We start from the raw sequence: 25711 nt of genomic DNA, 5'->3' as shown, positions 1-25711 counted from the left end.
CTGAGTGTGTCAGTGTGCCTGAGTGTGTGCCTGAGTGTGCCAGTGTGCCTGAGTGTGTGCCTGAGTGTGTCAGTGTGCCTGAGTGTGTGCCTGAGTGTGTCAGTGTGCCTGAGTGTGTGCCTGAGTGTGCCAGTGTGCCTGAGTGTGCCAGTGTGCCTGAGTGTGTGCCTGAGTGTGCCAGTGTGCCTGAGTGTGTGCCTGAGTGTGCCAGTGTGCCTGAGTGTGTGCCTGAGTGTGTCAGTGTGCCTGAGTGCGTGCCTGCGTGTGCCAGTGTGCCTGAGTGTGTGCCTGCGTGTGCCCAGCATGCCTGAGTGCGTGCGCGCCTCACCCAGCTTGAGCAGCCAGCCCTCGCGGTCGGGGTTGAAGAAGGTGTGGGTGAGGTCGTTGCCGTCGTCCTCGGGGATGGAGAAGGGCTCGCTCTTGATGCTGTCGAAGAGGTTCTGGCCCGAGAGAAGGGAGGGAAAGGCCTGGTGTGACGTCCACCCGGCTGGGCCTGGCCTGTGTGGCCTCGGGCAGGTCACCGGACCTTGAGGCAAACTCTCCTCTCCTGCTGGCTCACCACGGGTCCCTGGCCTCCTTGGGAAAACTCTCCCTGGTTCCCCCAGACCCTGGTGCTCCCCGCCCCACCCCCATGTCCTGCCTCCTCCTGCACAGGGCGAGAGGAGGTCGGCGCCTCAGGCACTGGGCGGACGGCTGCACATGTGGCCCCCGCGCTGTCCGTATTCCAGCTTCCTAGGGGGGCTCCTCCGGGGCAGGCCTGGGTGTCACACCCCGCGCTTCCCCAGGGCCTGGCCTAAAGCAGGCTGGCAACTGTTTGCTGACTGAACGGATGCTGCTCCCCACCCTCACTCCCACCCTCCCCACCCCCGCCCGGAATTCCAGCCAGCGGCATGAAGGCAGCTGGGCCATCTGGGTTAACATCCCAGCCGGTCCCTCAATGGCTGTGTGACCCTGGGCACGTCCCTCAGCCTCTCTGAGCTGCTGTGTCCTTATCCAACAAACGGAGAGAACAAGGCTGCCTGGCCGGGCTCTGGGTGCGGTAAGTGGACCACACAGGTCAGAGCCCCCTCTCCACCTCACGGACGGTGACGAGGAGGGAGGAGCACAGCCCCTGCCTGCACGCCCCCCCCCCCCCCCCAAGTGCTCACAGGTCAGGTGAGCAAGCCCAAGGCCGTCCCCCAGCGATGTGGTGAGACAAGGACACTCAGTGGCTGGGATTGTACCCCCACCCGCACATTCACCTGTGCACGCATGTTTTGCATACACACACACACACACACACACATAGAAATACACACACAGAAACAGACACAGAAACACACACATAGGAACACAGACACATAAAAATACACACCCAAATAGAAACAGACACAGAAACACACACACATAGAAACCCAGACATATAAAAATACACACACACATAGAAACAGACACATAAATACATGCACACATAGAAACACAGACACATAAAAGCACACAGAGAAACACATACACAAAGATACACACACACATACACAGAAACGCAGACAGATACAGACACACACCACATAGCTGCACACTCTGGGCATAGCAGCCAAGGACAGGGCCTCCGTGGCCAGTCCCCCCTGCTCAGGCGCAGCAGCAGGGACTTCTGGGTGCAGCCGGTGGGGGACACAGAGGAGCCCCGGGGAATTTGGGCTGGTCCAGCTAAAGGAGACACTCAAGTGAAATGCTGACCTTGGCTCTCACAGGCAAAGGACCTGGGTGGGCTCTGATTGTTGGGGGGGCGGGGGGAGGTCTCAGAAAGCAGAATTCAGGTCTCTGTGGAGGACTTCCTACAGTCAGAGCTGCTGAAACACGGCAGGAGTAGCCTGAGAGGGCTACTCCTGGAGGTGCATGCTGGGCTCACACCTCCTTCAGCGAGTGTGGGTGTGGGTGATGGGTCACCCTTGTGTTTTGGACCCTCTGGGCTTCCGTTTGGCAATAGCCCGCCCAGACTCCCCAGTGTTTGGGAAAACAGCCCGAGCTGTTGATTTCTGCTTATGGAAAGCAGACGCAGTGCTGGCTCTCCATCTCAGGATAATTAAATCTCTCCTTCTGCCGCGCTGGTGCGCGCCGCTGCTCAGATGGCTGCCTCCACATTTTAAATGAAAAATCTAACAAGTGCTGCTTGATTCCCCGAAGTTTTAGAAGTGGTGTTTGCTTGGGGAAAGGTCTTTCTGACCCGATCTGGGGGAGGCACAGCCGGAAGCAGGTTTTCTTGGGCTTGACAGTCCCTGGGCGCAGCCTGGCTGGGGGTTGGGGAATGGGGGTGGGGTGGGGTGGGGAAGGGAGGGGCCCTGGCTCTGTCTGGAGCCCCTGAAGCCCCCAGAACAGCCGCGAAGGCTGCTGCCTCTCCCAGCCTGGCCCGGGAGCTCCCGGGAGGCTCCGGCTGCTTAAACAAGGGCTGCACAGGAAGGCCTTGTCAGCGGAGCTGTCAGCACAGACAAATATTTGGAAGCCGGAGGAGGCAACCCGAGGGGGCCCTGGCAGCTTCTGCGGGCAGCATTCTGCCCCCACAAGGAAAACCGCTCAGCGCCCCCACATTTCCTGTACCTTCCAAACACCAGCCTCCCACCCCCAACCCAACAGCCCTGCTCCTGCCACCACCAACCGCTGGCCAGGCTGACTTCGGCTGCGATCAGACACCGGCATCTGTCCCTTTCCACGCCCCGGGTCCCTCTGGGGACCCACCCCACCCCAAACACACTTTCTGTCCAGATTGCCCAGGGGTATTGACACCCGCTGCCCCACCCCAGGCTCCAGGGTCCCTTCTGGCTTATCAGAGCATCTGTCCTGCTGGTCTCAGTGACTGGTTCAGGGAGGGACAGTGACGTAAGCCAGCCAATCAGCCTGAATTCTGGGACTTTAGTTTAAACTGGTAGGCAAAATAGGAGCCCGAAGCTGCCCAGCCATCCTGGCCACAGCCTGGGGAGGGCCCCTTTGAGAGGGAAGCTGGCATGGAGGAGGGTGATGGAAGCACAAGAGGCAGGACCGAGTCCTGACCTCTCTGAGCACCTGGATCGAGCCAAGCCTGAAGCCGACTGATCTGAAGACAAATGGATGCCTGATCTTTTCTGCTACATGAGCTGAGGTTCCTCTAGCCAGGAAGCGACTGTCAGCAGGGACACACAGCCAAGTCCTCTGTCCCTACGTCGTGCCCCTGGTCCCTGCAGAGGGAAGGCCTCTGGGGTCAGACAGACACGGGTTCGAATCTGAACTGCTCACAAACTATGAAGCCCCTCCCTGACCAGCTACCCCTCCTGGAGCTCAGTTTCCTCCCCTGTAAACTGGGGACGATTTCCGCTGGCTGGGATAGCGGGTCGGAGTCCTGAGGTGGCCGGAGACTTAATGGGAACCTAGTGGAGTCCCTGGAACTGGGCTCAGACACGTCCGATCTGATGGAGCCACTTGGACTCCACAGTAGAGATGCCCTGACCTGGGAGGCTGTTCCCCTGCCCGGCCTCAGTTTCCCCACCTGTAACCCTCCTCCTCCTCCTCTCCCACCCTCGCTCCCCCTCTGGGCAGCGCTCTCAAGGCGAGTGGTTCCTCTCTCATCTCTCTAGCACCCGCCAAGGGCCAGGGGCTCGAAGGGCATTATCTCTGCTCCTAGGTCCTAGAACCTAGGAGAATGACGTGAGATCAGTGCCATCAGCCCACTTTGTAGATGCGGAAACTGAGGCCCAGATGCAAGGTCATGCAGCCATAAAGGCAGCGCTGGGATCTGATCTTCCACCCCGAGTCCACACCCCGTACCTTTGCCCCGAGACTCTTAGGTACTGTGCCCTGTCCCATCATGAGGGCCGGGGAAGACCTGCTCAACCCACCCGTCCCTCAACCGCCCCCCCCCTTACGCCCCCTTCCCCGCCCCCCCCCCCCCAAGCCTTTCCCAGCTGCGCACCCTCACGGTCCGCACGCCCTCGGCTGGCCTCTCTTTTGCAGGGGTCTTCAAACTACGGCCCGCGGGCCACATGCGAACCGCAGAGGAGTCTGATCCGGCCTGCCAGGTTTTTTGGGCAGTGAGCACAGCCGAGGTGTTACAGTAGGAATTAGTAGTTCATATAGTCCGGCCCTCCAGCTCTCTGAGGGACCGTGATCTGGCCCCCACTTTAAAAAGTTTGAGGACCCCTGCTTTAGGGTATGCACCTGCAGCAGTTTAACTCCTGTACAGGCTTTCTTCAAAGCACTACGAGTCCTCGGCAGGGCCCGGCTTGAATAGCGCCAGGAGGAATCCTTTCAAAAGGGGCCAACTTGGCATATCGGAAGGCACTTAAAGCTGAGGCCTGGCTTTACAGACGAGGAAGAGGAGGCCCAGAGAGAAGGCGGGTAGACACCCCACTCCACCCTCCCCCTCCTCCCTGGCCATGAGAGGGCAGGGCGGGGCAAGGATGAGCTCCCGACTCCACCCCGCAGGGCGGAGTTATCCCTAGCCCTCAAAACCCCTGGACTGGGAGAAATTCGCTCTTCTTCCGCCATGCTGCCGGCGTGGGTGGGAGGAGCACATGCTAGCATGGTGAAGGCTCTTTTGTTTATTGCATCGGACTTGGCTCCCTGGTGGTCCTTGGGGGATCACCAAGTCTGGGCATAACAGCCATCCCCAGCAGCCACCTGTGGAGCCTTGGAGAGCAAGGACCGGGCTGTGTGGGCTGTGTGCGCCCTGGGTATTTGCTCAGTACCTGACCTGCCTACACTGACCCTGTGAGCTGGGGCTCAGGGAGGTCAAGCCACTTCCCTAATGTCAGGGACATGGGGACCAGGACTTGGGTGTGGCCTGGCCTCTCTGGGATCAGCTCAGCGGCCAAGGGGGAGGTGAGCCCTTCCCAGACCTCCCAGGCAGAGTCTGAGGGAAACTGAGGTAACAGACCAGCAAGCCCTGCCAGGAGGAAGTTACAAGCTCTACAAATGCCACCCATTGTGATCATCAACACTGAGGACAGATCCCGGAGGGGGGTGCTGGGAAGGCTCCCTGGGGGCTGACGCTACCATGTGGCTCCCTCCCCCCTCAAGATGGGCAGGACGGGCTTGTCATTAACCCACTCACTGTCGCCGCCGTGCCCAGCTTCCTGCCGGGAGTGCCTGCCAGTGATGGGATGAGTCAACAGTTCTCAAGTGCCTTTTATGTTTGAGGCATTTTACTAAGTGCCGGGCATTAACATTATTGCCCATTCTTCTTACGAGTGGCATGAGCCGCCATTTGGAGCCTGCGCTGGGTCCCCGTGTGGCCGTGCCCTTCGCATTTAAAGCGCCGGCTCCCAGAGCAGCTCGGTGACACAGCGCCATTATCCCCGCTGTTTGAGGGCCTGGCGGCGGGGAGAGGCTGAGTCATTCCCAAGGTCACGCAGCAGGAGGCAGGCGGGCGGGGGAGGGGAGGTTTGACCAGGGCTCCCACCACCATCAGTTCTCTCTTCTGGGACAGAGAAGGGTGGGGGGCGAATGGCCCTTCTCAGACAAGGAGGGGCGGCATTCCGGACCCAGGCTCCCCAGCTTCCGCAGGAGGTCCGAGGTGCTAGGCTGGGAGCTGGCTTCACACTTTTCCCTCCCTCCCGCTGGCTGGGCTCTGGCCTGGAGGGGGCTGGAGCTCTATGGAGCTCTGGGCACATCCAGTCCTAGAAAGGAGCTGTCCATCCATCTGTGCTGAGCCAGGCTCTGACTCTCACGCCAGTGTTTGCAGACCTGCTCCCGACTTCCCGCTGCCCATAGCAAGCAGGCCGGCTCCCGAGGAGGCCATTCACAAAAGCCTGGACCCTCTGGCCCCACCTTGCCACCCATCACTGTCCATAGGCACCCACACCCCAGCTTGCCAATCTGGACCCCCCTCCCTGCCCCAACCAGGCCAGGCCTGGGTGCTGGCCACGTCCTCCTTCAGAAGTGACCTTTCTCTGCTCTCCTCCCGGGGAACGCCTGTTCCATCTGCAAGGCCCCGTTCAAAAGTCACCTCCTCCGTGGAGCCTTCCAGGAGGACACCCGGCCCCTGCCCCCAGGAGAGGGCGGTAGTGTGCTTTGTGTCTCCAAGGCCGTGTTCCCATGGTGAGCACAGCAGGAGTCACCCGGGCTGCACCTCACGGGCCGGGTGCAGGGTGGCAGGGTGGGTGCTGTGTGGCGAGGAGACGGAGCCCTGGGCTCTGCTCAGCTCTGGAGCTGCCGTGCGGCTGGCGGGAGACCTCAGCTTCCTCCCTTCTGAAGCGGGGGAGAGCGTGAGGGTTTTCAGCTCTGACGCACTGAGAACCTGAGAGTCTGGGATTCCAAGAAATAGACAGGAACCCTTTCTGGAAGGTGTGAGTGATGGGTGCCAGAGTCCCTCAAAGCTGGAGGCCTGGCAGGACCTCCTGAGGGGTCCATCTCCGTCCTCCCTTCTTAGGCTCGGGGCCACGGGGGAGGGGCACCCCGGGACCAGCCTCCTGTGGGGGCCCAGACAGTCGCCAACCCCATGGTTCATCTCAGAGGAGCCCCCTCGGCCGGCTGGCAGTGCCCGGGCCGGTGAGGCCCCACCCCCTTACCCGCAGCTGGTCCTCGGGCAGGTCGCTGCCACCGTTGATGCCACGGTTCATGGACACGAAGCGCTCGAAGGGCGGCTTGTCCCGGACGTTGGGGTTGTGCAGGCTGGTGTTGAGCATGATGATGGAGAAGGACAGGACGTAGCAGGTGTCTGTGGGCCGGGACGGCGGGTCAGAGCCCCTGTCCTGGCTGCTCTCCCCTCCTCTGCCCCGACTCCTCCTAGGTGTCCAGGTCAGCCTCTGCAGGGCCCACGGCCCCCCATCCTCCTGGCTTGGCATTCGAGGCCCCGGGCTCACCTTCCCCTCCTGCTGGTCTCCCTGCTCCAAAGCCACTCCCGCGGTCACGGCCAGGTGCCCGCAGTGCCTTCCCACCCTGCGCTTTCGCTCTTGTGGGGCCCCTGCCAGGTGTACTCTCCCCTCCCCTCCCCCTTTCTACCAGGTGAGTCCTCCTCTCAGCTCCAGCGCTCCTCCCATCGAGCCTACCAGCCCCTCTGCCCACTCTGTTCCCCGCCGCCCTGGGTCTCAGAGGGCACTTAGTGTTGGCAGCACTGCTCAGGGCTTAGCCAGTGCTGCTTGGGCATCTGGCTGCATCGGGGGCTCCCGTTCTCAGATCCAGATATTCACGGGCGAGGCAGCGAGGCTGTGTGCTGGGTGGAGCACGTGGGAGGGAGGTGACTGCTGCTCTGTGGCGTGTGTCCAGAGCCAGGGAAGTCCACCTATGTCTTGCCCAGGGCCTTTGCTCGAACCAAAACTCCTGCTCAAAACACCCTTTATCCCCTGGACTTTCTGGAGAACTCCTATTCACCCTTCAAAACCCCACTCAGACCCCACTGCCTCTGGGAAGCCATCCTGGACATGCGGACTCCTCAGGCCCTGCCCTCAGATGGGCCTGCCCTAGCACACCCTGTGCCCTGTTTCCTGCCTCCTCCCCCAAGGAGCATGCCCAGAGGCAGCTCTGCCCAACAAGTGCCCCACAGAGGGGCTGGCACAGAGCTGATGCTCAGCGAGGGCTTGGAATGACTGGGCTCCCAGGGTCTGGGTACTTGGGAGAGACCAGCAGGGCTGGGGCAGGCATGGAAGGGAGATCTGTGCCCAGTGATGCTTAAGGGGTTCCGGGGCCTCAGGTCCCCCCACACGGGCACCTGTGGACTGGAAGACGCCCGGGTTGCAGAGGCAGTAGCGCGTGGCGAACGTCTCCATCATCCGGTCGATCTTCTGGGCCTCGCCCGGCAGCCGGAAGCTCCAGAGGAACTGCCTGGGGGAGGAGCAGGGCTGTGGCAGCAGGCCGGGTGGGGGCTCTCGGGGGACCCTGGACTAGCCGCTCTGCCTCTCCCAGGCTCAGTCTCTTTATCCTGGAAATGTCAGCTACGCTCCGCAAGCACCAGCACACAGGAGGTTTCCGAGAAATGCCTTTGCTTTCCCTCCCAGAACGCAGAGCTGAGTTTGTGCTGCCCTCTGCCCGTCTGAGTCCTCGCACCTTTTCTGGCCCAGTACATCTCAGCCAGCACGGGACCCTCTGCCTGTCCGGTTCTGCAGCTCTGCCTGCCTGGCCATCAGGTACTACGATCTGACTGTGGGCCCTGGGCCAGCCCCTGGCACCCAGGACCGACCTGCCCCATAAGGCTTGGTGAATGAGTGACGAGGAAGCCAGTGAACATTGGAAAGGAGCCCTCTCTCTCAGAGAGCGTGGCAGGGAGAGGGAAGGCCACACTGCCTGGATAGTGGTGGCTTCTTCCTTCTCTGCCTTGAAAACTCCTATTCATCCTTAAACACCCAGCTCAAATGCCCCCTTTGGGGAGCTAATGTTCTAAGATTTCCTAAACACGTACTGTGGGCCCAATTCTGAGCACTTTCTCATGTAGTTCTCACAACTGTATGAGGTTGGTGCTATATTATCCCCATTTTACAGATGAAGAAACAGGCACAGCGAGGTTTTTGGGGACTTGACCAAAGCCACACAGGGGGAGAGTGGCAGAACTGAGATATGAACTGGGCAGTCTGGCTCCAGAGTTTGTGCTCCTAGCAGATATACTATAATAAAATAAAATAATATTGTCGTTGTAGAAATAAAATAATATTCTATCAGAAAACTAGAGGCCCGGTCCACAAATTTGTGCACAGTTGGGGTCCGCTGGCCTGCCCGGATTGGGCTGATCAAGCTGGACGGCTGGGCCGAGGGGCCGCAGGCGGTTGGTCGGTGTGTGTGGGTGGTCGGGAGTCGGGCGGGGTGGGCCAGGGAAAGGGGCTGCCATTGGTTAGTCGAACTCCCGGTTGAGAGGATAATTTGCATATTAGTCTTTCATTATATAGGATAATAAATAATAACGTAGTACATGCTAAGCTGTATTAACAAAATAAACAAAACAAGCACCATTCTGAAAAGTAGTGGGAATGGCAGTAATGATGGCAATAATGATCACAATGATTAAATGTTATTATAGTAATGTTGTAGTATAATAATGCCAGCAGCAGCAGCAGCAGACACAAGCCAGGTGCTGCCAGTCCAGGTGGTCCACGCCGACTGTCTCACCAGCCTCAGCTGCACGGGGCGGGCGCTGCCTGCCGTTCATTCTGGCTCCTCACACTGGGTGCTATTGGCCGTGTGGCCCCAGCAGCCCCACCCTGGCTGTGCCACCATCCAGGGCGGGCCCCGGCCCACTCACCTGAGGGCCTGGACGAGGTTGAGGTTGGCGAACTCGTGGCAGTCCACGAAGGCCTGGAGGACCTGCAGGTTGATGGGGTCCCTGGGGAGGGGGCGGAAGGGAGAGTGGGATGCACTGGGGAACATTCTGGTATGTTCCACCTGTTGGGGGGTGGAGGTGGGGGAGGGACAGAGGGGACAGATGTCCTCCTTCTAGGTCCAGCCTCTAACTGGCCCGTTCACACCTGACCCCACATCACCCCCCTCCCCCGGCACACCGTGCCCTCCCACACCTGAACAGACCCCCTCCCCCCTCACGCCCACAGCTCACCGGCGCGGCTCTCACTGGGGACGCGAGTCTGGCTTTGGAGGGGCCTTCCCTGAGTCAGACCATCCCTCGGTCACTGCCTGCCTAGCGACAGCACTCAGGCCACTTGATCTCTCCCAGCCCCAGTGTCTATCTGTACAACCGACCCTCTTCCCGCTCTCAGGCCAGGGGTGCTGCCCGACTTGCCACCTGTGTTCCCTGCTCACTCGGGAGAATGGGTCCTCTGGGGAGCCTGCCAGGAGAGTGGCCGGCCTGTTGGCCCAGCCCCCCAACCCAGCAGCCAAAGGGGTCCTCTCAGACACTCCTCTGCCCAGATCCTCCTGTGGACCCCCATTTGTCACCTGCTTCGTCCTCCCTCCTCCCTTTGCTCTTCCAGTCTCACCAGCCAGCCTTTCCTTGCGCGTGCTTCTGCCCCAGGGCCTTTGCACACGCTGTTCCCTCTGCCCAGAATGCTCTTCCCCTAGATGTCTACCCTGCTCTCCCCCTTGAAGCTTCAGCCGAACTTCACCTCTCCACGGGACATTCCTGTCCACGCCAGAGTCACAGCCCTGGCCCTGTGGTCCCTAGCCCCTCTCCCCTCCCGTCCCTGCTTTATTTGGATTCCAAAGGATTTACAATTTTCTAACAGGCTTTACATAGTTGGGGATCTGTCTTCCTCATTGGAATCTGTCCTTCCTGAGGGCAGGAGTTTTGTCTGTGTTGATCACTGGTGTAAATCCGGGGCTTAGAACAGTACCTGGCAAAGGATAGATACTAACTAATGTCTACTTGTTGGAGAAAGGAAGGAAGGAAGGAAGGAAGGAAGGAAGGAAGGAAGGAAAGAAGGAAGGAAAGAGAGAGAAGGAAGAAGGGAAGGAAAGCAGGCTTTGGGTCAGAATCTGGGGGGAAGGGACAGCCTCCTCGAGCTGCAGGCGTTATCACTTTCCTGACATAATTCCCTCCCTCCCTCACTGCACATGCACATGTACACTAACCTGCGTGCACACACCTGCACACCCCCGTTCCCTGCCTCTTCCCTGAGGCCCCGCCCCTTACCTCTCCCCCAGGTAGGTACCGATGGCCGTCTTGTTGAGACCCTCGCCCTTGTACAGGAACTGGGCGATGTCCTGGGCACTGGAGGTCAGCAGCTTGTGCTCAGTGAGGTACTGGATGCCCTGGAAGTGGCACACGGGCATGAGCAGCCAGCCTGGGAGCAGGGAGGACCCCCGTGGCCCACGCCGTGGCCTGGCATCTGGCCCTGGCACAGCCTGTTCTGGGACGCTGTGTCCCTCCTTAACAGAAGCTGCCTTTGTAAGGTGGTGAGCTCCCCATCCCTGGAGGCATGCAAGGAGAGATGGTGTGTCTGCCACGCACCAGGTTCATGCCAGGTGCTCCCCAGGGCTCCCCTCAGTCTGACTACGAGCTTCAGTGATTCCATTGACTTAAAATTTTAAGATTCAATGATTCTGCCATTCCTTTTGTCCCCTAAAAGTTCACATTATTTAAACAGAGTGTTTCACTTGTTTTCTTGCAAGTCATCGATGTCCATTGTATGAGAATTAGGAAAACACAACATCAAAGAAGAAGTTGCCCAAGTCCTGCCGCTCGGAGGCAGACAGTCGCCATGGCGGTGGCTTCCCGCCCTTTCTAGATGGAGTGAGTGTGTCCCGCCTTCCGCACCATTTCCAATTTACCACCATCACAAACGTCTCTCCCCACCACTCAGGCACTCGGAGTGTATCATCCTCATTTTAGGAATTGGGGAGTTTGCCCCCTGGTTTTCTGTGGTTCCTTCATGCTCCTTTTGGTGAAAGGTTTCTGGAAGATGGGGGGCAGTGAGTGGGGGGCTCTGAATGCTGGGCAGAGGGTCCTGGGGGCCCCTGAGTGGCCCTTCTCAGTGCTCTGGTGGGGCGTGTGAGTGTGTGTGTGTGTGTGTGTGTGAGTGTGTGAGTGTGTGTGTGTGTGTGTGTGTGTGTGTGTGTGGTCCCTGGTATGGGGTAGAGGGGGCCAATTTGGGGGGCTTGGGAGCGGGTGGGTGGGTGGTGCTGTGGGCCTGTGACCGGGAGGGGAGGCAGCCTTTGCAGCCGGAGCGGTAAGTTTCCAGGTCCCCTGGCTGCCCTGACCCATCCGTCCTGTGTCAGGCGCGCTTCCTCCCGTCTGTGCTCCCACAGGAAAGGAGCCACAGCCTCGGGCAGGGCCGGGGCGGAGTGGGGGAGGGGAGAGGGTAGCAGGGCTGGGGGAGGGGAAAGGGTAGCTGCACCCCGCAGTGCTCTGTGCCTGCACCTGGATCTGGCTCCCCCACCCACCCGTGTCTAAAAGGCACGTCTGGAGACTGAGCCCCAGAATCTAAGGGTCTCCCTGTCTGATGCCCTCCCACAGAGGAGGACACAGACCTAGGGCCCGGGGAGCCCAGGTCCATGGCCATCACAGACCCCCCACCGCCTGGCTCCCACCTCATGCCTGGGCTGCTGTGCCCAGTGACAGAGCCCCCGGCCGTGCCTGGACAGGTGGCTGAGCCCTGCTGGCCTCAGTCTCCTCATCTGTAGGATGGGTCATTGTGTCAGCAGAGGGGAACAAGGCGGCATTATGAATGTTGGCCCCAGGAGTCCAGCCCCTCCTGCCGCCTACCTTCACGGGGTCCATGTTGAACTTCTTGCGCCCGATGCAGAGCTCCTTCTCCTTTTGGGCCATCCGGCTGTGGACACAGAGGGGTCAGGTGGCTGCCCCAAGACCCAGGGCACCCCCTTCCAGTCTCCAAGGGCCCTCAGACACCTCGAGGACTCCCGTCCCCTCAGCTAGAGCCCGTACTCCCGAGGGGCCTCCAGGTGGCGGGGGGAGGGAGGGGACAGGCCTTGTGAGCGTGAGAAATGCAGGGTCTGGCCCTCCCGGAGCCGCCACAGCAGCCTCCTCCACTGGGCCCAGCGCCATGGCCTTGAGAACCCAGTTCTGGGGAGGAGCTGAGGGGCCCGTGCTTGGGTGCGGGCAGGATGATGGGGAGGCAGAGAGGGGGCGGGGGTGAGAGCGCAGGTGGAGCCAGCCTCTTGGTGCAAATCGGCCTCACCCCTGGCTGGCCAGCCACTTAGGGAGAGGTGCTCATCTCTCTGGACCTCAGTTTCCTCATCTGTAAAATGGGGCAGCACCACACCTGCTCCCAGCACTGCTGGAGCAGCTGGTGGTCGGGGCTCTGGAAATGGCCTGTGTTATTGTTGGGGCCTGAGCCCTGAGCAGGGAACCTAGAGGCAGGTGGCGTGGGTGTGCATGGCAGTGTCTGTGTGCATGCGCGTGGGGCTAGACGGGTGCAGGTGGAGGCGGCAGAGAGCTAAGGGGTGGCAGGGGCAGGTGGGATTTCCTGGGACACCGGGGCCCTATGGGATTATGGCAGGATCAACCTTCTCACCTCGCAAGTGGGAAAACTGAGGCCCAGAGAGGGGAGGGGACCAGCCCCAGGTGACAGCCATAGAGTCTTCCCATAGCGGTGGGGGGGAGGGGGAAGGTGACCCACACCCCGAGGGTGGAGTGGAGTGGACCAACCCCTGACCTGCCACAGGCTCCTCCCCCTGAGGCTCTGGCTTCCCTGTCCATCCCAGGATGCTCCTGGGCGGTGATTGGTCAAGGGGTAGGTCAGGGCGGGTCGGAAGAGACTTTGGGTGGAGAGGGTCGGAGGCTTGTCTCTCAAGAGAGGGAGATGCCTGGAAGCAGGGACCAGCCAGCCCTGCTCCTGTCTCACTGTCCTGCCTCTTCTTCCTCCTCCTCCTCCTCCTCCTCCTCCTCCTCCTCCTCCTCTTTCTCCTTTTCTTCCTCCTCTTTCTCCTCTTCCTCCCCCCCTCCTCTTCCACCTCCTCCTCTTTCTCCTTTTCTTCCTCCTCTTCCTCCCCCCTTCCTCCTCCTCTTCCTCCTCCTCCTCCTCCTCTTTCTCCTTTTCTTCCCCCTCTTCCTCCCCCCTTCCTCCTCCTCTTCCTCCTCCTCCTCCTCCTCCTCCTCCTCCTCCTCCTCCTTCTCTTTCTCCTTTTCTTCCTCCTCTTCCTCCTCCCCTCCTCCCCCCTCCTCTTCCTCCTCCTCTTCCTCCTCTTTCTCCTCCTCCAGGGCCCCCTCCCTCACTCCCCCAGGGCCAGACAGGCATGGCCAGCTCCTTCATGGTGTGTGACATCCTTAGGACGATGCCTCGACAACTTCCGGGGTCCCCTGGCCGACACCTCACCTCTCCTCTGTTGTCTCGAAGCAGTCGATTTGGGCAAACACATCTTCGATCTCATCCTTCAGCTTCTGCGGGTGTCGGGGAGGGGGGGAGAGGGGCAGGATAGGGAGGGAGAGTCAGGGGGTGGAAGCTGGGATAGAGGGCTTTCACAACCCTCCCCCACTCCCACCCAGTGTGACCCCCACATTGCTCCCTCCTGACAGACCATCTCCCCGATGTCTCCTGTCCTCCAAGTCCCCAACCTAACAGCTTCCGTTTGCACTCTTTCCCCCACCCTCTCCTGACGTGGGGGTGCGGTCCCCAAGTCCCCAACCTACTTCCACCTTCCCATCTCTCTCCTCTGCAGCTGTAGTCCCCTGCCCTCTGGCCACGCCCACCGGCCAGCCTTCCTCCACCCGGCTGTTGCCATCTCTCTGTAGCAGACAGGTGCCTGCCCTGCCCCTGCTCAAACTCCTTCCGTGGCTCCCACTGCCCCCGTCCCCAGGCAGAAGGCACAGATTCCCGCCTGGGAGGGGCCCAGCTCCTCTCCAGCTTTCCTCCATCTCCTTCCTCTGCCACTTGCCCCTGACCTGGTGCCCGCTGTGTGCCAGGGACTGTGGGTGCACCAGGCACCAGACAACGCTGTCCCTCCTCTCAGGGCTTTGCCATCCCCATGGGGCTCGCAGAGAGGACATTGTGTAGAGAGGTGGGGTGACAGGTCAACTAAGGTCTGACTCAGCCTCTGCTTTCCCAGACCACCCCCCCCCCCCCAGCATGTTCTGTCTTGACCCTGCAGGGGGCGACAGTGTCAGCGGAGAACCCCTGCCTCTGCCAACTGCCACCCCTGGGCAGACAGGGACAGGTGGCAGCTTGTCCAGCATTCCCCTGCAGGGCAGCAGCATGAGCCCCTAAAAGGCACCCAGCCCCCCTCCCCCTTTCCCTGAGATCTGTGGGATGGGGTGGCCCCAGGGGCTTGTTCTGAGTCCCAAGGACAGCATGGGGCCTGGAGCCCATATCTGTGCCCAGTCAGCTCCTGTCTACGTGATCTCAGTTGAGTCACTGAATGGCTTCCCCACAAACAAGGGGTGGGGGTGGGGGAAGGAGGCTCACTCACAGTATTAACTGAGCACCTACTATGCTCTGGCTACAATTGGGCTGCAAATACAGGGGTGGGCAAGACGGACCCAAGCTCCACGTACACAGAGCTCAGTTAGTGAGGCTGGGATCACGATGGTCGAGGGGAATGAAATGACTGTGCAGGTAATGGTCACAGTCATGATACAGAAAGTGCCTGGCTCAGGGTAGGTGCTCAGTAAAACACCTGCTGAGTGCACCTTCCTTCTGCCCTGCAGCATTAGGTAGACGTGTTCGGATGGGGGGGTGGTAGCTGCTAAGAGGAGACGGCACATGAGCCGAGAGTGACGTAACAAGGAGGAGCCACGATGAGAGCTTGGGAGAATCCTGGGCAGAGGGGACTGTGCGTGCAAAGGCCCCGGGGCAGCACGGGGCCCAGCATATTCTAAGAGCAGAACCAGAGTCTGCCTCGGAGGCTGCTGGGAACCAGGCGTGCTAACATTTGGAAAACTGGGGACTTGGCAAGTGCCCGGCACAGACTGGTACTATGTTGACCTAAGATGCCCATGTTAGGAGGGGGTGAAGCGGAGGCTCAGGATGGGGACCAGCACTGGCTGAACCCACCGGCTCCACGCACAGCAGGGCCTAAGGGTGTGTCAGTGTGCATGTGTGTGGCTCACGTGTACATTTGTGAGCGTGCAGTCACCTGGATGTCGTCCAGAAGCTGCTTCCGGTGCCATCTGATTCGCTGCAGCTCCTCGGCCTCCCCACTGCTCAGCTCCGCTGGGTCTGGAGAGAGAAGGCCCTGTGGTCACTGCCCCACTCACTGCCTTCCCCCATCACTCAGCTCCAGCCACTCCAGCCAGTTCTCAGGGCCCTCATCCCTCCGGAAACCCATGAGCTGCTAGCCCCTTTCATGCAAGCCTGGGCTCTGATGTCACCACCTCCGAGAGGCCTTCCCTGACCACTCTGTCCAAGTCAGCCCCTCCCCTGCCTTCCCCTCCGACCCAGCTTCCTGTTTCTTCTACCTTCCGTACAGGTGCCCTGAAGTTATCTCTTGTACTCGCATCTTTTCTACTGCATTTGTTACGCTCATTATTTTGTTCACTGAGCATCCTCAGCAGCTAGGAAGAGCCAGATATGCGGGTACTCAACAAAATTCCAGCGGAAGCCATTCCTTTTCCCCTGAACGTTAGTTTACTCTAAAATATATATATATATTATTGATTTTTTACAGAGAGGAAGAGAGAGGGATAGAGAGTTAGAAACATTGATGAGAGAGAAACATCAATCAGCTGCCTCCTGCACACCCCCCACTGGGGATGTGCCCGCAATCAAGGTACATGCCCTTGACCGGAATCGAACCTGGGACCTTTTAGTCCACAGGCCGACGCTCTATCCACTGAGCCAAACCGGTTTACTCTTTTAGTAAACCACATGCCTCTCATTTATTCGCTTATTTATTTGCACAACCAGGAAGTGTATCATTTTGCCATTTTGCTTCACACCCTATTGGCCAGATGTAGTCACATGGCCATGCATAGCTGCAATGGAGGCTGGGAAATGAGCCTGTAATAGGGTGGTCTTACTATATGAGGTGGGGCGACTGGATTTTGGGGGACATCTGAAGCTCAGAGCAGTGAGCTGACCTGGCTAAGGGCCTTCAGGGGTGAATGGCTGAACCAGGGCTGACCTTGGATTGATTGGGATGGCTACTAAGCTTTTCCCACTTCACCTGGAAATGAATTAAAGGAGCGGAGTGTGTGTTGGTGAGAATTCTGTGCAAGGTGCTGGGATGACTCCCACACCCGGTCAGCTGGCTGGCTTCTACTCCCTAGTGGTGCTTCCTGTTCCATCCAAAACACTCTCCTGGTCAAAATCTTCATACTCTGAGTGGCCAGATTATTATGATCTTTGAATACATAATAATCTGGCCACTCAGTATATATATACCCTGGTGCATAAATTCGTGCATGGGTGGGGTCTGGCCAGCCTGGCCAGGGGGAGGGGACAAGGGCAGTTGGCTGGTCTGCCTGCTGGTTGAAATCCTGGTTGAGGGGACAATTTGCATATTAGCCTTTTATTATATAGGATATACACTGAGTGGCCAGATTATTATGCATTCAGAGATAATAATAATCTGGCCACTCAGTGTAGACTCCCCATTACTGGAAGGAAAAGCCCTCATCCTGGTCCTCCACAGTCTCCCTGGCCTCTCCAGCCAGCCTTCTCTCCACCATTCTCCACCACAGTCTGCCGGTCCGGCCTGCCAGCTCCTCACTGCCCTTTGCTATCTAACTCTCCATCTTACTCCCCTGCCTTTGCCGATGCAGTTCCTCCATCACATGCCTTGTCCCATCTGCCTCTCCAAACCCTTCCTGCCTGGCTGTCAGGGCCTAGCTTTGGGAAGTGCCTGCTCACGTTTCTTAACGGTTTTACAAGGACAGATACTGCTTCTCCTGAACGAATGCAGAGAATATCAAGTCCTCCATTTCCCTACTTCTCCCTCCTGTTGATGGAGCGGCCATCTTGGACTTTGAGATGGAAGCTGGGTATTGAGATGGCAGGACAGCAAGCTAGAAGGAGACTGGGCCCTGGGCAACCATGGGGAGAAAAGTCACCGTATTCACCTCACCAGCAGCTACCCACGTGGACTTTTCAGTGAGAGGGAAATCAGTTCTGGGAATGTGTCTGTTGCTGTTATTCCGAGTCTCTTTGCTAACAGCAGTCAAACCTGAAACTCAACCAATGCCGTGTCCTGATCTGGGAATCACGAACCCTAACCCCCACCTAGAGTGTGGTTGTCAGGATGAAAAGAGCTGAATTTTGCTCAATACCCAGCAAGTACCTGGCGTATGGTAAGGGTCCAACATGTGTATAATGGATGCTCGGCTGTGCCATGCAGCTCTCTTCTTCAGAAGCATCACCCTGCTGGTCACTCAATGCTGAGTCCCTCCCCAGGAAACTACCTCAGCCAGATGCAGCTGCTTCGCCTAAGGATATGTCCCTCCAATAGGGCAGCCACAGCACAAAATGTCAAGACCCCTTGCCTCATTTCTGGACCTGAGCCAGCTATCAAACCCCAAATCTATGGGCTGAAGAAAAGGCTGTGTCTGCAGAGGGAAGGGTCTTGCAGCACTGTGGCAAGTGTAGTATATGGTCAGGGTTCCCTCGGCCAAGTAGCCAAGGTGGATCGGTCTGACCCTTCAAGTCGTAAAGTCAAGAGAGCCCAATAGCCATTCATTGGAAGTGGTTCACCTAGCAGCACGCATGAGCAGAACCAGGAGACTCTAACCAGCCCCTTGGATGAGTGGCCCAGACCCCCATGCCATCCTCTGCTGCGGCACCAAGGCTTGTCCCTCAGCTCACACCAGGGCTGCATGGGCGGGTCCCTCGTGATCTCCTGACAAAGGAGGGAGACGCCTGAGCTGGGCTCCAGGACGTGTGGCTCGGGGTTTGGGTACAAGTCCAAACCGGACAGCGATTGAACGAGAGCCCTGCTCCAAGGGGTTGTGGAGACAGTGGTGAGGAGTCCGCCCAATGGGCAGGGCTTTGGGCGGGGCACCTGGTCAACCTCCTCATGCGGAAAGAAGTGTTGGGAAGTAAGAGCACACATGCAGTCATGGGCAGTGGAGAGTAGCTTGACTGCTTGGTCGGCGGCTAACAAGAAGGATTAGAAGGCTGGGAACAGAGACATCTGGGGAAGAGGCAGGTCGATGGCCTGCGGGAGTGGGCGTGGAGTGGGAAGACATAGGGCACGCTTATGGTTCCCAGCATGCACCCATCACAGAACAGTGAGACTTGGCCAGTTGACATCAGCCAGTCTCTGGCCAGCCCAGCACTGGTACGATGGCACATGCATGAAGTAGCCATGTGGCCTGGGCAGGGACTATGGGTAGACCCACTCGCCCAGGCTTCCCAGGCTGCTGACGTGCCTGCTTGCGAGCAATAGCGACCCGCTGTTTCTTGAGAAACCCAACCGGCAACTCGGCAGCTAGTGGATCACTCAGGGTCCCATCTCTTCTGCAGAGACCAGCAATCTCTCCTGACCAGAATTCACACATGTTCTGCGTGTGTGTGGCCTTTCCTGCCCACAAAGCTTCGGCTAGCTTCGGCACCAACAGGCTCCCAGAGGGTGTGATCCTCTGACACAGGACACCGCATGACATCACATTAGACCAAGGGACCCTCTTTACAGGAAAGGAAGTGTGGGCGGAGCCTGTGGCCTCGGGTCCTCTCCATGTTCCCCCACCAGTTGCTGGGGGTGTGCTGGCCTGGCAGATGCCTGAGCAATGAGCCTCTTGAAGGTGCAGCGGCGGTGTCAGCCTGGAGACCATATCCTACTTGGATGGGCACTATCCTTTGCACCAGTGGCTGCTAAGGAGTGCTTTGTCCCCCAGTCTGTAACCTACACAGATCCAGGACCGAGGAGGCGGAGGAGGAGGAGGAGGAGGAGGAGGAGGAGGAGAAGGAGGAGGAGGAGGAGGAGCTCCACTACCACCCCCTAGTGACTCACTGGGGAGTTTTCCTTTCTGTGTCGGCAACTCTGAGCTCTGCAGGCCCGGAGTTCCTGGTTTCCAGGAGGTGGGGGAGGCGGCCCTCAAACCCACTCCATGCCAGTAGCTTCATATAACTTGTCACTCATCCTGACCACTCTGCAAAGTGGGTCTTTGTTAGTGTAAGACACCGAGGCTCAGAGAGGCCAAGTGACTTGCCCTAAGTCACACAGCCAAGAAGTGGCAGTGCTGGGATCAGAACCCTGGTGTGCAGGTCCCCAAGACTGCGTCCCAGGATTCTGTAGCCGTGGGAACACGTGGGGGTGGAAGGCACGAGGGGCCGTTCGTGTGGAGTCAGGAGCAAGGGCGTGGCAGCGGGGAGCTCCTGTGGGAGCGGGAGGGGCTGAGCGCTGTCGTGGAAAGCCCCAGTCACCCCTAGTTGACCGTGGGTGACAGATCAGACTCTTTGTTTTGCTTGTTTACTTCCTGTTGCTTTCCTGTTGGCTGAGGGCCTGGGTTTTGAGGAGGGCTCTGGCCGGGGTAACCCTCCTGGGGGAGGCCACATGGATGCCCAAGGGGCTGGAGAGAGGCCAGCCTGGGTCTTCGTGTTTCTATGCACAGTCCCCGCGGTGGAAGGCCAAGGGGGGGCCATGGGCTCCTGAGACCCGGGCCTAGGCTGCCTTCTCCTCCCCCACTGTTTCTCTTCGCTTCCCTCATCTCTCTTGGGCCAAAGAGCCACACACACAGCCCCTCCGCTCCAGCTGCTCCCTGGGTTTCAGACCCTGCTGCCCCTCCGGGCACGGGCTGTCTTCTTGTTTGCCATTTGGACCAAAATGGAAGTCCTAGAATTTCCCCTCAATTCTTCCTGAGTCCCCTGGGCTCTAGGATGGTCCCTGAGATACCCCGGCCACGGCCCCAGGAGGCACCTGGACCCTCGCCTCCCTCTCACCCTCCAGTCTCCTCTCTCACCAAGCCCCATCCATCTTCTTTGTCTGCAGAGCCCCCTCCCCTTTCCCCTCTCCCCCCGCCACCCGACCACCGGCTCCTGTCTGGCCGATGCAGAGCCTCCTCATGGCCCCCTGCCTCCACTCTGCCCTTCCAACCCGTCCTCCCGTGGCGTCCCCTTGTCCTGAGGATAAAGACTCCAAATCTTACTGGGCCCAGCCGTCCTGCTGGTGCAGCCCCGACCTCACCACACTCCGTGCCCCACCCCCGGCCCTGGACTTGAGGCCTCCCTGGCCGCCCTTCACTCGCTCTCGTGTGCTCTTTCCCAGAGGCCTTTGCGTGCGCTGTTCCCCGAGCCTGGAATAACCTCCCTTCCCCCCTGCAGGAGCGCCTCCCCTTCCTCTCCAGGTCCTCGGTGCCTCCGTGCTCCTCCTTCCCGCTCCCTGCAGCAGGCCTGGGATCGTGTGGCTCCGTAACCTCGCCACGCCGCTGGTGAAGGAAAGGGGTGCTAGTTGCGCACCTACTATGTGCCAGGCCCTGTGTGCTCTAGACCGGTGGTCGGCAAACCGCGGCTCGCGAGCCACATGCGGCTCTTTGGCCCCTTGAGTGTGGCTCTTCCACAAAATACCACGTGCGGGCACACACACACACACACACACACACACACACACACACACGTATGTACAGTGCGATTGAAACTCCGTGGCCCATGTGCCGAAGTCTGTTTTCGACCTGGGTGAGTCTATTTTGAAGAAGTAGAGTTAGCACACGCAAGGGGCCAAAGAGCCGCATGTGGCTCGCGAGCCGCGGATTGCCGACCGCTGCTCTAGGCTCTTCCCATCCGCTGCCTCCAGCGGTAGAATGCCACAGGTGTTTCTAATCTCACTGTGCAGACAAGACGCCGGAGGCTCAGAGGGGGTTCGGGACCTGCCCGCGGGGACACAGCTGGCAGGTGGTGGGGCCGCGATTCGCACCCGGGTCCCTCTGGCGCGCCGAGGCCTTGACGCTGGTGTTAGTCATTCGAAGCCAGAGCGACACTCAGACCATCGGAACCCCCTCAGATGCTCGCACCGGGCCCTCTGACTCGGGGATGCCGGCCCTGCTGAGCGACTGAGACCAGGGACAGATGCAGGATAATAAAGCCTGCAGTCCCAGCCCCTGTCCCATTAGGGTGAGAGATAAAGCAAAGCCAGCAGCACGCAGCGGGGACACTGAGGCACGGGCGCGGATGGAAGCGGTTCTCCCGGGAGCGTGGGCGGCTCGGGGGGGCCTGGGGCTGCTTGCCTCTCTCTCTTCGGCTCCTTTGTGGTCTGACAGGTGGATTCATGGGTCCTCTGGGCCCACTGTCCCTCTGTTGGGGGGCCCCTTACCCAGCAGGGGGCATCCGGCCACGTGCATTGGACCCCACGGGACAGTCTGACAGCCCCCAGACAGCTGCCCCACCACGTGGTACGTAGGCCCTTCTGACCCTTCACCTACTGGTTAAAAAGTGGGGGTTTCTCTCCCCCGCCGCCCCCCCACTTCAGAGTTGAGGACTCTGAGCACGGGGAGTGTGAGAAGGACATGGGCGGAGAGGGTCTGCTTCTCATTCCAAGCTTGTTTCAGGCACTAGTGTGGCTCATAGGGGTAGGTTCTTAATAATAACAACAACAACAACAATAATAATAATAACAATAGACAGTAGTAAAACACGAAAAGCCCAACATGGTAATAACAACCCCCAAGAGCTCTGTTGACTCCGCACTTGGCTCTGCCTTTCACACCTCCCAGAGGCCACACCCGGCCCGCGCTGGGGCTGCCCTCTGCCCCCGCCGGCGGCCGCCTGTGGCCGGTGCCGCCCGGCCATCTGCCCCGCTCCTCCCCACTTCCCCTTTGTCCTTCCTCTTTCCCAGCGTAATTTTAGAACCCGTTCTGCTTGCACCCTGCTCCCAGGGCAGCTGGCCCGGTTCCTCTTTTCCAGGGCACAGGGAGGTGCTGTCCTGCGCCCGAGGGCAGCGGCTTGGGCTCCGGAGAGGCGGTGGGAGGGCCGCTGGGCCGAGGGCTGTCTGGGGGAGCTCCCGCCCCAGCCTGCCCCGCGGGTGTGAGCACCGAGCAGCGGCAGCGTGTGGCTTCCTACCCACCACGGAGCTGCCTCTGCTCTATTTTTAACTGCACCTGCCTCCCTGCCCCCTCCCGGCACGGCCACGGGTCATGCTGGGGTTTGTTGCCTGGGGCCCTCACCTTCCCGGCAGGCGCCAGGGAAGAGGGCCTGGCCTGCTTCTGACGTCACACACCCATGGCTAGAAGAGGGACGGCAGCCCTGGGGGAACTATACCACTGACCTGCCCATTGTACAGGTGGGAAAACTGAGGCCCATCCTAGCCCCTGGCGGTTTGGTACAGAGCTGTTGAAACTGAGCCAGGTCTGGCTGACTCTAAGTCCTCATTTAATTTAGGCAGGCAAGGAGGATGGTGCCACGTTAGGTGACAAATTGGAGCTCAGAGGAGTAGTCACCTCTCCGTGGGGTGATTAAGACCCTGTCTGGCCCTAACCGGTTTGGCTCAGTGGATAGAGCGCTGGCCTGTGGATGGAAAGGCCCCAGGTTCGATTCCGGCCAAGGGCAGGTACCTTGGTTGCGGGCACATCCCCAGTAGAGGGTGTGCAGGAGGCAGCTGATCAATGTTTCTCTCTCATCGATGTTTCTAACTCTATCCCTCTCCCTTCCTCTCTGTAAATAATCAATAAAATATATTAAAAAAAAAAAAAAGACCCAGTCTGAGCAACAGAGGAATGCTTGTCCCGTTCTCCTTCTGCTTCCTCCAGGAAGTCTTCCAAGATCTCCCCTGCTCATGTGGAAAGAGCGGCTTCTTTCCACGCGCCAGGTCTAAGCCCATTTGCACATCTGTCCTGGGTCATTGCCCTGCAGATATGTTCCCTTCTCCCCCATATTGCAGAGCAGCCGCTCCCCTGGGCTGGACCACGGCAGGGTCTGCTGTCCCGGCATTGCACAGCACAGGGCGGACCATGTATAGGATGAATGAGAGAACAGAAGAAGCAATCAACGAAAACCTCGTATCTTCCAACAGACGGCTCCTGTGGACCCCGTTGAATCCATTTCTCTCCTGGGCCGGCCTAAAGCAAAGCGGCGACCTGGCCTCCCTGACCCGCCCCCACACCAGCCCCAGGGAACCTGGGCTCTCTCTTCGCTCAGAGGCCTGGCCCCATTCTGCCACTTACTGGCCGCCAGCTTCTTCTGGGGAGCACTTTTCCGCCCTCGCATTCTGGGGACAACCTCTCCATTCCACAGGTGAGGACCCCAAAGAACAGAGCGATAATGACGGAAAGACAGGCCTGCGGGGGCCCCTGTCTCCTCCGCCCCTTGCATCCGCCGGGTGGCCCTGAGCCAGGCGCCGATCCTCACTGGTCTCCTCTTGCCCAATATTAAGGTGACCAGACGTCCCGCTTTTGGCGGGATAGTCCCGATTTTTAACAATTTGTCCCACGTCCTGTGGTGTTTTAAAACAGTCCCGATTTTAACAATTTCTCCCGCGTCCCCCAAAAATCGGGACTGTTTAAAAACGCCGCGGGACGCGGGACAAATTGTTAAAAATCAGGACTGTCCCTCCAAAAGCAGGAAGTCTGGTCACCTTACCGATATGTGCTCCCTGAGCCCCGACTGTCCGTGAGCCCTGCCTCCCTGGCCCCCGGGAGAAGCCAGGTGGGGAGAGCCCACCGGCCGGGAGGCAGGAGGCAGGGAGTGACCCGAGGCCTCTCCCCAGCTCAGGCCTCCTCTGCTCCCTCTGTCACTGGGGCTGTTGAAATGGACCTGTGGTTCCCTGTCTGTGGGGTGAGGGGCCCCAGGGGGCGGGCTCAGGCTGCCTCATGTTAGGATTTCTTTGCAGAAAGGGTTCTGCTGCTGCCAGCGTGGCACCTCCGGGCCTGGGGCCCTGGGCAGCTTCTGCAGTCCTGGCCTTCAGGACGTCCGGGCAGCGCCGGGCACTGCAGACGCGGGCGCAGGGATCGGCCCCGCTCCTCTGTCCCGGCGAAACGCAGCCCGTCCCTCTCCCTTCCTCTTTCCCTCGGACACAGGGTCCTGCTTCCTGGGGATGGTCTCCGCCACCGTCCTCTGCTGCCTGGTCCTGCCCCTCCGGGGCTCCAGGCGGGGCCCTGCTCTCGAAGGCCACCCTCACCTCCCAAGGCCAGACGAGGGCCTCAGGGCCTTTGTACACGCAGACAGGCTCACAGCGACCAGCAGGTCACCTTTCTCAGCCCCACCTCCGGGCCCGTGCACCGTCTGCCCCGTCCTCCTTCAGGTCTGCCCGGGGGCCTCTCCGCTACCTGTCCCATCCATCCTCCTCCTCCTGCTGGCCTGTCCTTCATTCCGCTGGTTGCTACCTGACGCGAGTGCACTTCCTGTCTGCCTCTCCTGTGGAGTGTAAGTTCCGGGGGGCAGGGACACGCCCGCTCTGCTGCCTGTGTTCCCGGCGCCCGGGGCCCAGCTTGGCAGCGGGCCTGAGCCCGGCCCACGGGCTGAGCTTCTGCATTCCCACCTGTGTTACCGCTGCTCACACACCCATTCCTGCCGGGACCCCGAGACAGGTGTATTGTCCCCGTTCTACAGAGAGGACACCGAGGCCCAGAGAGGCCGTCCCCAGTGCTCACCTGGGTGGCACAGATCCATTCCGAAGCCTCGCGGGAACCGTGGCCGGTGGGTGCTCCTCGAACTGCTGGCCCCGCTGCTGCTGGCCGGGCAGGCAGAGATGTGTCACCTCGGCCGCAGCAGGCCCCTTCCCGCTGCTCGCCCCGCCCCGCCCAGCCCGTGTGGGGAGGAAGTCCTGTCTTCGCAGGGGCTGTGCGTGGGCCCCTGACGTAGCGCTTCCTAAAAGAACGGAGTTTCAAGCAGCAGGCTCTCTCTGCATTTCGGGTGTGAGCAAAGGAGGGATAGAGGCCAAAGAGACGAAGGGGCGGGTGGGTAGGGAGGAAAAGCAAGACACACACACACACACACACACACACACACACACACACACGAAGATGGTCACAGGAAGGCAGAGCCTTCTCCAGGGACAGGGAGCATGCCCTCAGGAACCCCCTCACATCTAGAATGCAGGGTCGCTCCTCTTGGAGTCCAAGCTGAGCCCCAGACCCCACCCCACCAGCTCTTTCATCAGTTCCCTCTGGAGGAAATAAAAGTTAATTCCGTGCTAGGAAGGGCTTTGCTTCCCCGCAGTGAAGTGTCTGGCTTTTTCCCTGTCTAGTGACCAGTTGGGCAACATGTTCAATTTCCCTTTTCCCTTAGGGTGCTAGGAAACTCACAGTCAAATCTGTTCTAAGATAGCCTTCAGATCTGGGGGCCAGACTCAGCGTGTAACTTTCAGCTCTGCCGCTCAGCCTGGTGTGAACTTGGGCAAGTCACTTACCTGCAATGAGCATCCGTTTGCTTACCTGTGACAGACAGGGTCGTGGAAAAGATGGAGGGAGATAATGTGCCTAAGAGGCTCAATAAAAAAAATGATCTTCTTTCCTCTTTTAGTTTTGGTTTCCTTCTGTGGTTAAAATTCACATTTTTACTGCTTGTACCTT

The 25711-nt window shown here is 59.4% G+C and overlaps 1 protein-coding gene across 1 annotated transcript in view; it reads right to left on the bottom strand.

Moving 5' to 3' along the window:
* The window catches only part of CYTH4 (cytohesin 4), a 30569-nt gene extending 5631 nt beyond the window's left edge, over positions 1 to 24938 (bottom strand). Inside the window, exons 1-9 of the mRNA XM_084876823.1 lie at positions 24791 to 24938; positions 15415 to 15497; positions 13659 to 13723; positions 12089 to 12155; positions 10517 to 10635; positions 9176 to 9256; positions 7655 to 7767; positions 6516 to 6664; positions 329 to 440 (exon numbers count right to left, since the gene is read on the bottom strand). Coding sequence (XP_084732949.1) covers positions 329 to 440; positions 6516 to 6664; positions 7655 to 7767; positions 9176 to 9256; positions 10517 to 10635; positions 12089 to 12155; positions 13659 to 13723; positions 15415 to 15497; positions 24791 to 24809 — 808 coding nt within the window. The 5' untranslated portion in view covers positions 24810 to 24938. The remainder of the gene's footprint in view (positions 1 to 328; positions 441 to 6515; positions 6665 to 7654; positions 7768 to 9175; positions 9257 to 10516; positions 10636 to 12088; positions 12156 to 13658; positions 13724 to 15414; positions 15498 to 24790) is intronic.
* Between the last annotated feature and the right edge of the window lie 773 nt (positions 24939 to 25711).

This window comes from Pipistrellus hanaki, assembly GCF_964339955.1.
Source record: "Pipistrellus hanaki genome assembly, chromosome: 3".
Classification (NCBI taxonomy): domain Eukaryota; kingdom Metazoa; phylum Chordata; class Mammalia; order Chiroptera; family Vespertilionidae; genus Pipistrellus; species Pipistrellus hanaki.
The sequence above is the reverse complement of the archived record's forward strand: the minus strand, read 5'-3'. Positions and strand labels throughout refer to the sequence as shown.